Source organism: Protomyctophum bolini (assembly GCF_963924005.1).
Source record: "Protomyctophum bolini genome assembly, chromosome: 1".
Classification (NCBI taxonomy): domain Eukaryota; kingdom Metazoa; phylum Chordata; class Actinopteri; order Myctophiformes; family Myctophidae; genus Protomyctophum; species Protomyctophum bolini.
The window spans coordinates 47,056,116-47,071,028 of record NC_137862.1 but is presented as its reverse complement, the minus strand read 5'-3'; the positions used below and the strand labels follow the sequence as shown (position 1 = coordinate 47,071,028).

The following is a 14,913-nucleotide window of genomic DNA, read 5'->3' as shown; positions in this document are numbered from 1 at the left end:
TATACATACATTCATGAATCCACTTGCTGCCCGGCTGCCACTATTGGGCAGTGCTTTTAGGGGTTTCTTGTGACCCTACCATTAACATCCTATAGCAAACTTTCTTTTAGCTTTACGTAGCATGTGACTGTCAAACTAGGGGGTTTTCATGATTCTGAATCCATTCCAAGCATTAGTTTTGCACAAAATATACTCCTTGGACAAGAAACGGCCATAGTCGTCATGACAAATGTGATGAGGTCAGCACATTTTGGGCACATGTGGCTATGGCTTTCTTGATGGCATCTAACTGATGATACGTGTTATTCTATTATAGCTAACTAAAAAAAACACTAATAATAACATTCAACAACAACTCTATTCTACAACTCTATTCTAACTTGCCCATCAGCCAAGTTTTCAACAGTGTTTAAACGGTTCAAAGACTTGAATTGAATTTGCTTGGGGATTTTGTTCCACTCCAGCCCTGTTTATTATGGAATGAGCTGGAATGAGTTCCTCTATCTCTCTCTCTCTCTCTCTCTCTCTCTCTCTGTGTCTCTCCATAGGAGACCATGACGGAGCCTTCTCACTATGTGGTGGATGTGTCCAAGTTGAAGGGCTCTGATGAACTCAAGCAAGCCTACGTAGGTCTCAAGGACTCGAACAGGTACTGTGTTAATTACCACCGGCACCTCCCCCAGCTGCTGCTGTGTATTTCATTCAGCTGCAAATGATTCATGTGAGAATACTAAAGTGTTGCAGTTTGTAGTGCTAGAAAAAGCTGGAAGTTATTTCACAATGGGTTCCAAAGATTTCTGGTTGTTCTTTGACAGAACAACAGAAATGCAATTCATATATATATATACTAGAATTTCGTGCGCGCTTCGCGCGCACTCATCCCAGAGCTACTTCGCCACGCACTATGGGAAGAAATAAATGGCGGGAGTTGACTCCACATGTAGTAACGGATGGGTTATTGGAAATGTACCATTGTTTTGTCCTGAATATTTCCACAGCCTAATTATTAAAGGATTGTGACTGGGACAGACATACAGTCTGACATACAATAGGCTACACGTGTGCACAGAGAATAAACAATGACCTATATGGCCAGATTTCTTAAATTAACATAGTTGGATTTTAACAGAAAGACAATGCCATAAATCAGTCAAAGTAAGTGACAGACTCAACAGTAGCACACAGCATGCAAGGCAGCGATGCATGCGTGCCAACATGTTTGTCCAGCTGAGATTTAGTGTCTCCATCTCTCTGTGGAAGAGGTTGCACATGACCTGTACGGCCACACTGAGGTGCTCCAACACAAACACAGACACAAAACAACACCACGCTGTTTGTCCAGTTGACCCAAATCAACACCAATACCTAGCCTGTTTGTCCAAAACACACTATCTGCTCGCCACGTTTCTACTTCGCCACAACCTAATGTTAGTAACAAATGTAGGGGAGAGCCGCCAAGGTTGTAACGCTTCACGGTTGTAACATGGACGTTATCTCTTGATTGGTCAACGCCACCATGACGCCATCGCGTCAGTATGTGTACAGCAAGGTGTTTACCTTCAAAATGCGTATAATTTTACACCTGGAGTATATGTGTGCTACAATTTTTGTCTTTGGTGTTGGTGAATAAAAATCCACATGGATGTGTTCATGCTTATGTTCTTCATTAGTTTGCATCGTGTTTAGACGGAATTCACATTCATTCTGGTCTGTAAGCAACTGCAAAGAAAACTTGCAAAAGCGGGTCATTTGTAACATGTGTTACAAATGGTCCGCTTCCATTCAATGCCATTATATGTAATATTTACATATTTGACATATTGGCCAATATTATATGTTCTAAAATTGTATTGTATTGTGTAGTGTATTCTAAAAGTAGTTTAGGGTTGTATAACATTGTACAACTCAATCAATCAAACGTTTGTTTAATCAATGTATTGCCCCATTGAAAAAAAAGAAAAGCCCAAACTGGTACACCCGATACTATTTAATATTTCCCTTATGTTTGATACATTTTCTTATCACATCCATGGTATGAAAACAATGCTAAGGAGTTGCTTCAATGAAATATAATTGCTTTAAGCTGAAAACGGGTTATTAGTTATTATGTGTAGTGTAGTGTAGTCAACATGTTAAGGCTCGCTATAATGACGCCCAGCTGTTATGTAAGCGCGCATCTATAAATTCTAAGCGTGTGAGCCGGGAGTGTGTGTGTGTGTGTGTGTGTGTGTGTGTGTGTGTATATACATTCCGTCGGTAATTCCCTGTAGGCTTCACGTGAATAATGTTGTGTGCGCGCGTGCGGAGAAATAGTTATTTAATGAATGGCATGTTGGTGTGTGTGTGTGTGTGTGTGTGTGGGGGGGGCCTTACAGGCGTGCATGTGCGTGTGTGTGCGCGTGCAGGCGTATGTATACATTAGGGCTGTCACGATTCGCCTAGTCCACGATTCAATTCAATTTTCGATTTGCAGCTCACGATTCGATTCGATGTTCGATTCGCTATCACGATTCGCCTAGTCCACGATTCAATTCAATTTTCGATTTGAAGCTCACGATTTGCTTCGATGTTCGATTAAATTTTTTCAATCTATTTTTTTAAAACCTTCTTTTTCAGCATTGAGGGCTATATTCATTATAATTTAGGCCAATATCTTGGTTTGTAAAGAAAAACACTTGTTTCCCAATAAGTCACATTTATTTTCTATAAATAACAAATCAGAATGAGAATAATAAAAGGTTTAACAACTTTGGGTTTTATGCCCTAACATTTTTTAAATGTTTCTTGAAGATGAGATGACTTGTAACATTCTTGTTAAGCTCTAAGTAAGTAAAAGAAAGAAAAAAAAAAAAAGTCAAATAGTATATAGACCCATCTGTTGTTAGTTCAAGTATTAAATACTAATTTAAGTGTTCAATTTCACTTATACACTACCTGGTTATAAATAGCTGCAGTAGGCTACACCATTTTATGCAGTATTTTATACTATTTCTATTTAGTGTACATTTAGTGGATGTGGCTTACATCCGGTCTAAAGCCCACCCACTGTATGCGCTGATTTCCATACACAATCCGTATCCTCCCCTCACCGGATGTTGAATTAACAGTACTAACGGCCATATATTTGACGATCTTTTAGACAAAACGATTTTAACGGGCAACGTTTCACATGTATTATTAGTTTGATACATTTTAGGAGTGAAAACATGTGTGACCTGCATGGCATTTTGTAACGTGGTTCTGCTGTTCTGCAACTCTCATTAAATATTGAAAGCCAGCGTTTTCCACCACTGATAGTGGTCGCATGTCTGCAGCTATGCAGACCGCAACTCCGTGCGTTAATTGTTTTGCACGGGGCGAATTAGCTGAGAGCTTTTCTCTATAAGAATATAGTTGGCTGTGTTGTTGTCTTTGTACCATCGTCGTTGGACAGATCGATTTCTTTGTGATGTCTGCTCGTTTTCTTTTCCACACTTATTTCCGTGTATCATCGTCGTCGCTGTCTACAACAGCACTGGCCATGGTGAAACGCAACAGCCGTCTCGTTCTCTCACTTGTCAACTCCTCTCTGTGTGTGTGTGTGTGTGTGTGTGTGACTGACTGTGTGTGTGTGTGGCACTGCTCCGATACAGCTGGATTTGCGTCTCTTTTTTTTCTCCATGCATTCGCATGGGCGGAATGGCCCGGCCGCTCGCGGAAGTAAATTGGCTGTGTGGCGAAAATAGGCAAAGTGATCGGTGTAAGGGTGATATGTTGGCACAATCCGATTAATGTCAAAGAACAATGTTGATGTAACTAAGGGAATCGTCGAGTCATATTTTTTGTAAATAAAGAGATTTAGATGGAATAAGCGAAATAGCGATCGTATAATCTCTCCTGTTCCTTCTGTCTCTCATCAATGTCCTGCGCGAGGGTCGCCTGCAGACCCAGCTCCCAGCGAGTGCTGCTGCTGCAAGCAGTGAGTGTAGAGTAGGCGTGGCGCAGCATTAGAAGGGCGCAGCAAATACGACATTGAGGGGTAGAAACCATCCCGGGCGCGTGGTTCATGTAACATGTGTGTCACTGTGAAAGACTGGCCCCATTAAGTGAACGTAGTTGGCAACAGAGCTGGTGACGTAAGAGGCAGGGTGTTGCCAGGTTTGCGAATTGTAAGCGAGTTGTAGTGTATGTAAGTAGCGTGGTTTAAAGGGCTTGTTTGTGGGCTGGTTGGGCTTGTTTCTGACCGTGTTGGGGCAGCAGTGATTCCGTGTTCCGTGTAGGAATGTTTCATAAAAGTAATATTTAATAGAGTAAATAAGACACTTGAACGGCTAAAAAATAGCCTATGTCAGTTCGGGGAGCGTTCCGAATTTATTTTGCATATAGAGATGTGTGGTGAAAGTGTGGTTCGGTCGGAGATAGAGCAGAAAGAATGAGTATGGGTACACCTTTTCACTTGTATAGTAGACTAGAATTTCCTGCGCGCTTCGCGCGCACTCATCCCAGAGCTACTTCGCCACGCACTATGGGAAGAAATAAATGGCGGGAGTTGACTCCACATGTAGTAACGGATGGGTTATTGGAAATGTACCATTGTTTTGTCCTGAATATTTCCACAGCCTAATTACTAAAGGATTGTGACTGGGACAGACATACAGTCTGACATACAATAGGCTACACGTGTGCACAGAGAATAAACAATGACCTATATGGCCAGATTTCTTAAATTAACATAGTTGGATTTTAACAGAAAGACAATGCCATAAATCAGTCAAAGTAAGTGACAGACTCAACAGTAGCACACAGCATGCAAGGCAGCGATGCATGCGTGCCAACATGTTTGTCCAGCTGAGATTTAGTGTCTCCATCTCTCTGTGGAAGAGGTTGCACATGACCTGTACGGCCACACTGAGGTGCTCCAACACAAACACAGACACAAAACAACACCACGCTGTTTGTCCAGTTGACCCAAATCAACACCAATACCTAGCCTGTTTGTCCAAAACACACTATCTGCTCGCCACGTTTCTACTTCGCCACAACCTAATGTTAGTAACAAATGTAGGGGAGAGCCGCCAAGGTTGTAACGCTTCACGGTTGTAACATGGACGTTATCTCTTGATTGGTCAACGCCACCATGACGCCATCGCGTCAGTATGTGTACAGCAAGGAAGTTTGAAGTGTTTACCTTCAAAATGCGTATAATTTTACACCTGGAGTATATGTGTGCTACAATTTTTGTCTTTGGTGTTGGTGAATAAAAATCCACATGGATGTGTTCATGCTTATGTTCTTCATTAGTTTGCATCGTGTTTAGACGGAATTCACATTCATTCTGGTCTGTAAGCAACTGCAAAGAAAACTTGCAAAAGCGGGTCATTTGTAACATGTGTTACAAATGGTCCGCTTCCATTCAATGCCATTATATGTAATATTTACATATTTGACATATTGGCCAATATTATATGTTCTAAAATTGTATTGTATTGTGTAGTGTATTCTAAAAGTAGTTTAGGGTTGTATAACATTGTACAACTCAATCAATCAAACGTTTGTTTAATCAATGTATTGCCCCATTGAAAAAAAAGAAAAGGCCAAACTGGTACACCCGATACTATTTAATATTTCCCTTATGTTTGATACATTTTCTTATCACATCCATGGTATGAAAACAATGCTAAGGAGTTGCTTCAATGAAATATAATTGCTTTAAGCTGAAAACGGGTTATTAGTTATTATGTGTAGTGTAGTGTAGTCAACATGTTAAGGCTCGCTATAATGACGCCCAGCTGTTATGTAATCGCGCATCTATAAATTCTAAGCGTGTGAGCCGGGAGTGTGTGTGTGTGTGTGTGTGTGTGTGTGTGTGTGTGTGTATATACATTCCATCGGTAATTCCCTGTAGGCTTCACGTGAATAATGTTGTGTGCGCGTGTGCGGAGAAATAGTTATTTAATGAATCGCATGTTGGTGTGTGTGTGTGTGTGTGTGGGGGGGGCCTTACAGGCGTGCATGTGCGTGTGTGTGCGCGTGCAGGCGTATGTATACATTAGGGCTGTCACGATTCGCCTAGTCCACGATTCAATTCAATTTTCGATTTGCAGCTCACGATTCGATTCGATGTTCGATTCGCTATCACGATTCGCCTAGTCCACGATTCAATTCAATTTTCGATTTGAAGCTCACGATTTGCTTCGATGTTCGATTAAATTTTTTCAATCTATTTTTTTAAAACCTTCTTTTTCAGCATTGAGGGCTATATTCATTATAATTTAGGCCAATATCTTGGTTTGTAAAGAAAAACACTTGTTTCCCAATAAGTCACATTTATTTTCTATAAATAACAAATCAGAATGAGAATAATAAAAGGTTTAACAACTTTGGGTTTTATGCCCTAACATTTTTTAAATGTTTCTTGAAGATGAGATGACTTGTAACATTCTTGTTAAGCTCTAAGTAAGTAAAAGAAAGAAAAAAAAAAAAAGTCAAATAGTATATAGACCCATCTGTTGTTAGTTCAAGTATTAAATACTAATTTAAGTGTTCAATTTCACTTATACACTACCTGGTTATAAATAGCTGCAGTAGGCTACACCATTTTATGCAGTATTTTATACTATTTCTATTTAGTGTACATTTAGTGGATGTGGCTTACATCCGGTCTAAAGCCCACCCACTGTATGCGCTGATTTCCATACACAATCCGTATCCTCCCCTCACCGGATGTTGAATTAACAGTACTAACGGCCATATATTTGACGATCTTTTAGACAAAACGATTTTAACGGGCAACGTTTCACATGTATTATTAGTTTGATACATTTTAGGAGTGAAAACATGTGTGACCTGCATGGCATTTTGTAACGTGGTTCTGCTGTTCTGCAACTCTCATTAAATATTGAAAGCCAGCGTTTTCCACCACTGATAGTGGTCGCATGTCTGCAGCTATGCAGACCGCAACTCCGTGCGTTAATTGTTTTGCACGGGGCGAATTAGCTGAGAGCTTTTCTCTATAAGAATATAGTTGGCTGTGTTGTTGTCTTTGTACCATCGTCGTTGGACAGATCGATTTCTTTGTGATGTCTGCTCGTTTTCTTTTCCACACTTATTTCCGTGTATCATCGTCGTCGCTGTCTACAACAGCACTGGCCATGGTGAAACGCAACAGCCGTCTCGTTCTCTCACTTGTCAACTCCTCTCTGTGTGTGTGTGTGTGTGTGTGTGTGTGTGTGTGTGTGACTGACTGTGTGTGTGTGTGGCACTGCTCCGATACAGCTGGATTTTCGTCTCTTTTTTTTCTCCATGCATTCGCATGGGCGGAATGGCCCGGCCGCTCGCGGAAGTAAATTGGCTGTGTGGCGAAAATAGGCAAAGTGATCGGTGTAAGGGTGATATGTTGGCACAATCCGATTAATGTCAAAGAACAATGTTGATGTAACTAAGGGAATCGTCGAGTCATTTTTTTTGTAAATAAAGAGATTTAGATGGAATAAGCGAAATAGCGATCGTATAATCTCTCCTGTTCCTTCTGTCTCTCATCAATGTCCTGCGCGAGGGTCGCCTGCAGACCCAGCTCCCAGCGAGTGCTGCTGCTGCAAGCAGTGAGTGTAGAGTAGGCGTGGCGCAGCATTAGAAGGGCGCAGCAAATACGACATTGAGGGGTAGAAACCATCCCGGGCGCGTGGTTCATGTAACATGTGTGTCACTGTGAAAGACTGGCCCCATTAAGTGAACGTAGTTGGCAACAGAGCTGGTGACGTAAGAGGCAGGGTGTTGCCAGGTTTGCGAATTGTAAGCGAGTTGTAGTGTATGTAAGTAGCGTGGTTTAAAGGGCTTGTTTGTGGGCTGGTTGGGCTTGTTTCTGACCGTGTTGGGGCAGCAGTGATTCCGTGTTCCGTGTAGGAATGTTTCATAAAAGTAATATTTAATAGAGTAAATAAGACACTTGAACGGCTAAAAAATAGGCTATGTCAGTTCGGGGAGCGTGGCGAATTTATTTTGCATATAGAGATGTGTGGTGAAAGTGTGGTTCGGTCGGAGATAGAGCATGAAGAATGAGTATGGGTACACCTTTTCACTTGTATAGTAGATATATATATATATATATATATATATATTTAGCTCAAATTAAAAGGTTTATAGGGTTTATTTAAGTATCATAAGGCTTTATTTGCTACAGAGTTTATTTTCATATCCAAAATTATCTGCGGTGTGAATCCGCGGTGGATGCAAACTTCCGGGTTGGCCTACTGTACAAATGGTCATCCCCCGCACTCTATTGCTTTGTGTCTGTTACTTACTCCTGCACAAGCACCAGCGTGTTCGTGCGTGCACAATCAAGTGCGCATGAGGTGTGTTTCTGCACTTGCAACAGTGTGTGTTTGTCTGTGTGTGTGAACCCTTGTCTCTGTTCTATGCAGATCCCCTAGGTTCTTACGTAAACCACTGGAAGGCAATGAACTCCTGAGTAGGCTAAGGTAACCAATCAGACGTGGCCGGCCTGTGCATCATGGAAGCCGGCACACATGGCCACGCACATTAGCTAGCGCTAAAAAACAACACAGAAAGGAATGCAAGTGGCTTGTTTGTTTTGTTTGTTCCTGATTCAGCAAAGCTTGGTCAGCTGTGCATAGCAGGGATGAACCCTAAACAGCATGATGAGAGATGCCAAAATAGGAGAGGGAGCTTTTGTAGCGGTTCTGCCCTAATAACAGCATGTAAAATAATGCAGTACCTCTAGCTAACAGATGTGAATAATTGTAATGGTGTGTATTTAATTTCACAACCGAAGTTTCAAGTTTCTTTCCCTCAACTATTATTCCTCTTTGGGGGGGGACTATACTGTAGCATAGCTTTTAGCCAAACTGACATGCGGCACGGTTGGCTTTGGCATGGATTACAGAGCTGTTTTATCAAACCCAAAAAGGATTCCAGTGAAAGGAAAGCATCTTAAGGACAGCTGGATCCCAGGATGAGACATGATTTCCCACAGTATTGTGTTCCATTTCATTACAAGGCCCAGGCCAGGTTGACCTTTCCACCTGCATGGCAGCTTTGGAATGGCTGTATCATGGGCAAGGTGGTGGAGGTGGTTTAATCTGGGCTTTATTTACCCATTAAAACCAGGAAAGAGTGTCATTGTAGATGTTAGCATTGGCTATTTTAAAGATATTGATATACAAGCTCACAGCGCCCCACTTCGTGCCGTGCTGCGAGCTTCTGTACATCTGCTATATTTGTGTTATTTAATCTTCAAATGCCTTCTAAATAAGACAAGATTCAAACCTTTTCATGCCACGACCCGGGGGGGGTCCAGAAGAAACTATTTGAATTAAAAATGTTTGCTTTAAATATATATTAAAAGATTTGAACAAAGTGAAGTGACAACGATATGAGCTTGTACAGTCTGCTATTTTGAATAGCTTAAAGGACACAGATGATTTCATGGTTTTAATGGGTTCATCTGGGCTTTATTTAAAAAGAAAGACAGATAAATGTGGTAGGGTTGGTACTGTTGTAACTAATATCAGGGTTTGTTATGCTAGTTGAATTGCCTAATCCCTGCATGCTACTTTTTTATGTTTATTTTATGTATTATAACTATGTTACATAGCAACATTCTGAGGTGTCTTGGTCAAAATGGACAATTTGGGGAAGTTTCAGATATTTGATATTTGTATTTACTATTATTATGTACACAGTAGATGTTCTTTTTCCATAATGGGTTGTTTTCCATTGGTCAACCTCCCTGCATTGTGTCTCAGTTGCCATGTGGTATCACAGCCTTTTAGAAAGTTATTATCTTGGATAACAACACAGCAACGTTAACAGTCAGTGGAACACATCATGATGCTCGTACATATGTGACAAAGATCTGAGCTACTCAGAAGTTACGTTGCACTACAGTGTGTATCACCGATCATATAGAATGTTAACACAACCCATGGCAGTACACTACAATAGAAACGCAGACCAGTGTCCAGCGTTTCTATTGTAAAAAAAAAAAAAAATACCCAAATTTACGTCACGGCACAGGGGGTTATAGTGCTTAAAACGTAACCTGGCGTTCTTTGGCTTGGATTGGATTAAAATTGGATTCATTTGTTTATTTCTGTCAACCAAAAAAAAAACATTTAGTTAAATGGCATTCCTCCCCCCTGCATATTCCTCCTCCAAATGCCACATTCCAGGCTATGAATACTAAAACACAGCCACTAAACCAGTGTATTGGCCTCTTAAAATGGGGTCCAGGGTCTTGAGAGAGGTTCCAAATGGACAAATAAAATTTAACATTTGTACACCCTCAAGGTGAATGAAAAGGTTTGAGAACCACTAGACTAGAATGTAGTCGGACCATTTCCACTCACACAGTGTCCACTCTCACCATGCCTAACAGTTAACGCCTCCCTCCCCTCCCCAATGTGTGTGTGTGTGTGTGTGTGTGTGTGTTTTGCTTTCCATGTCCCTGTGGGTCGCGTGTGGTTCAGATCCCGCACTCCAGACCTCCATAAGCTGAATGAGGACGGAGAACTGTACCTGGTTTATGAAGGGTTAAAGGAGACCAACAGGTGGAACAGTGTTCTCCAGCACATGTCTGCTCTCTTATTAGATCTGGTGTGCATGAGTCATGACATTTGTCGCCTTCTTCTCACAAATGGGATGAATGTATTTTTTTTCTTCAATACTCAATGCTTTCCTTTTGAATTTCCTTTCGGACTTCCTCACTCTCTTTTTCAGTCTCTCTCTCTTTTTTCGGTGGCCCTCTCTTGCAGTCTAACCCAATCTGACCTGAGATCAGATTCTAAAAATGTCTTCTACATCCTGACAGTTTTCATTCTGACCTGAGATCAGATTCTAAAAATGTCTTCCATGTCAGTCGCTCTTTGATTTTTCAAAAATAGCAGACCTACAAGCTTGTAGTGCGCCACTCGGTGGCGCGCTATGAGCTAAGAAGCCTTTTTTTATTTATTTCGACAGGTCTAAATCCAGACCGACTTTCAGTAAGCAAGAAAAAAAACAAAAAAAAATGGTAATACATCAAATACATAGATATAGTCATCATTATAGTCATCTATAGCATTCAAAGATTGTAGAATAGTTGTCTGGCTTACACGAGACTGCTTGCAGTGTGACTCTCTTACTGTCCCACTCTCTTATTACAGTCAAACGCTCTTCTTAACCTGGTTGGAGATCATCATGGACATGTGCAGCGTTTTAGAGCTACAGATATCTGTCTTTATAACTGTAACCGCTATCAACTCTCCTCTGTGTCAAAGATTCCTATCAGACATTGTGAGCATTGCTTCACAGCTGACAAAATATCAAAAACACAAACTATCACTTTCCAAATCACAAAAGTCTGATAATAAACACAATATCCTACTCGGATGTGTATCGGATATCTCCCTAAACCACATATTGTACTCTGAACGTGCACGGAATTCCTTTCGCGATTGTATGTTCACTTTGAAAGGAAAATAATCTTCACTATCCAAGTTGAGTGATTGTTGTTGCTCTATTTGAGGCATCTGTGCCAATACAATCTGTCCCACAATGTCAGGTATTCAGTCTCAAAATGTCTGAAAACATTGGACTGGAACTAGCCAAAACAAACCACAAACGGAGCTGACGTGGTACAGAGGAGAGTGGAGCGTATTCTGATCTTAACCACCTAAACCCCTATATACTGGCCTATGTATTGGCTGAGGTCACCCAGGGGTCTGTACTTGGCTCTTTTCTTTCCCCCCCCCCTCTACACCGAATCCCTTTGCTGAAAATAGCAGATGTCGTGTTGCGACCACGTCTGTGATCTGTTATTTTTGCAAAATGTTCACCATCCATGACCCAGAATAGGGACACTATAGGGTTGATGATGCGGTTCAATAATGCTTTAACGTCTTACCAGCATGTATACAGCAAGCATGTTGGTGCTGTTTGACACCCTGTTGGGTGAAAACTAACCCTCTCTCCTCTTCTGACCTGGAAGCACCTGGGAAGACCTCTTGCACTCAACTCACTCACTTTACAGATTTAATGTTCTCTCTCTCTCTCTCTCCCTCCCCATCTTTTGTCCCGTCGTTCCGCATCACTCCTCTCTTTCTCCCACTCTATTTTCTTCCTTCTCCTCCGTACTTTACCCTCTTCCATTTTCCACTAAACCACACAACCCCCCCTCTAACTCCCCCCTCCCCCATGCAGGCTGCTGGAGACCCAGCTGCAGGGGCAGCGGCGTAGCTACGACGTGGAGGTGGAGGCGCTGCGCGGCGAGCTGCAGAACGTCAAGGAGGAGAACAACCGGCAGCAGCAGCTGTTGGCGCAGAACCTGCAGCTGCCTCCGGAGGCCCGCATCGAGGCCAGCCTGCAGCATGAGATCACACGTCTCACCAACGAGAACCTGGTACGTACCTGTATATGACGTCACCGCCAGTGTGTTCACTTTAGAGTTTAGACCACTGGTTGGTTACCCCAAACAGTGGGTCGATCGGGACACGCGTTTTTATAATGATAATCGTTATTGTTCCCCGAAGATTATTCATATTCACAGCTCTGTTCAACACTCACAACAAAACACATACAGAAAACATTACACCAAGATGATACGAAAACATGAGGTCCCCACTGACTGTCTACAGAACCATCCTATCGGCGGAGCAGTTTGTTTAATGCCGCGATGGCTGAGGGGATAAAACTCACGGGTATTTTCTTTTACCTGAAAAGAAGATGGCCTATTTATTATTTCAAAAAGATTTTGTTTTTTTAAATATATTATATTTAAAGAATTGTATACATTTTAAAACAACCAAGCAAACATGAATAAAAAATAATAATAGTTAAGTTATTCTTCACTTGAATCGCTGTAGGAACAAATAACGCACAGGTCTGTTATTCGTTTGACTGATACAAGAATATCTATATAGGTGTATTGTTTGTGTATTATAAGTAATTTACCATGGGAATCAGTCTACATCCATTCCGGCATTCCCGGGGACGACAAACCCCCACCAGGAACCTGTAAAGGCAGGGGTTAGAGAGGGAGTAGAATGAGAAATAGGGTGGGGGACGGCTGACGAGAAATGAGAACAGAGGGAGAACCATGGTTAGGTGGGCTTTTATATAATGGAGGTGGCTTGATAGGAGGTGGAGGTAGCTGGATTGGAGGTGTGGTCTTGCTCCTGAGCTTCATATGAGCTTCACACACACACACACAAACACACACACACACACACACACACACACACACACACTCAACTGTGTGGATGGTGTCACCTGACAGGAAATACTGGCAGAAGACCCCACAGCGTCCCGGGAAGCTCGAGTCGTCATTTTACGACGGATGGTTGTATGTAGAGACCGTGTGCATTTATGTGGGCCTGTTTTTTTCTGCATGTGTAACTAACTGAGGTGCGTGCGTGCGTGGCGTGCGTGCGTGTTAACTCTTTACGCAGAGTGTTCTAACCCACAGGCTGAACACACCCACTCTCGCCTCCTAACACAAACACCTGTTCCTCTGACAAGTCGATCACTACAGCAATAATGCCTCTTTTGATTATATAACACTTTCCTTGAATTATTCTGCCAAATGGCACCAAAGTGGAATGCTCAACATTTCTGAAGGCGTTTTAATGCAAAGATCTTTGCAGCTGGGGGGCGACATCCCCCGTGTTTCCATTCTCTAACCACCGTTCTTATTAAACAAGCTTAACTGTGGCCTTCACTCTTTTTTCCCATCTCCTTCTGCTTCTCTGTCTGTTTCTCCCTCTTTCTTTCATCTGTCTCTCTCTCTCTCTCTCTCTCTCTCTCTCTCTCTCTCTCTCTCTCTCTCTCTCTCTCTCTCTTTACATCTATCTTCCCTCTTTCACCTGTCTTTCTGTTTGTCCCTCCAACTCACTTTTCTGTATCGCTCTCACACACACACACACACACACATTTTCTCCCGCCCTCTCGCTTGTGCCGTTGTTGTTCCATCTCTCAATGCTTTGTTCATTTGCCACTCTCTTCTCCTCCATCACTCCATCTCTCTCTCCCTCCGTGTGTCTCTTTAGGACCTGATGGAACAGTTGGAGAAGCAGGACCGGACTATTCGGAAGCTGAAGAAGCAGCTGAAGGTCTACTCCAAGAAGATCGGAGAGATGGGAGGTGAGGAGGTCATTCGTCACTGTGTGTGTAACAGCACTGTCCACCCGGGTTCGAACATCACTGTGCTCCCTTGGAGCCTTAGCAATCAGAGGCCATACTTCAGACTACTAAAATTATAGATGTCCCGATACTGTATCGGTATCGGGGAAAAGTATCGGATCGGCCCTTATTTGTCATATCGGTATCGGCAAATATGCCAGTCTAAGCACAGATCCGACACAGGGGTAAGGGGTTGACACTATGCTTTTGACCCCGCCGTGGCTGTCACCTGCACAACTACATTTAATCATTTCCAGCCTGTGTCATTCTCTAAACTTAGTGAATTTGTCTCTCCACTCAAAACATCACCCTGTCCTACAGATGCTATCCCCACACACCTCTTTAAGGAGGTCTGGGAGACCATTGGGCCCAGAGTCCATACCATCATAAATAGCAGCCTTGTCTCAGGTATTGTACCAGTATACTTTAAAACAGCACTGGTGACACCCCTGATAAAGAGACCTAGTCTGGATACCTCTGTTTTATCTAACTACACAGACCCATCTCAAAAGCTTCCGTTCGTTTCAAAGATCCTTGAGAAAACTGTGCTTTCTCAACTCCAGTCTTTTTTGCAGCTAAATAGCATTTTTGATGTTTTTCAATCTGGGTTTAAAGCGTTTCACAGCACTGAGTCAGCGTTGTTGAGGGTTTTCTATGACATTCTATTGACCACGACTCTGGTGTCAGGTAAATACAATGTTGGGACCATTGGAGTGATTTGGAGTTGCCCAAACTGCAACTGCACATTTGAGTGAAGAG

At 42.2% G+C, this 14,913-nt stretch overlaps 1 protein-coding gene across 1 annotated transcript in view; it reads left to right on the top strand.

Moving 5' to 3' along the window:
* Positions 1-14,913, top strand: part of myo5aa (myosin VAa) — a gene marked incomplete at its 5' end in the record, with an annotated part of 102,549 nt that overhangs the window by 76,751 nt on the left and 10,885 nt on the right. The window contains 5 exons of the mRNA XM_080771121.1: positions 549-649; positions 8,400-8,456; positions 10,467-10,547; positions 12,178-12,376; positions 14,022-14,115. Of these exons, the coding sequence (XP_080627247.1) occupies positions 549-649; positions 8,400-8,456; positions 10,467-10,547; positions 12,178-12,376; positions 14,022-14,115 (532 nt within the window). The remainder of the gene's footprint in view (positions 1-548; positions 650-8,399; positions 8,457-10,466; positions 10,548-12,177; positions 12,377-14,021; positions 14,116-14,913) is intronic.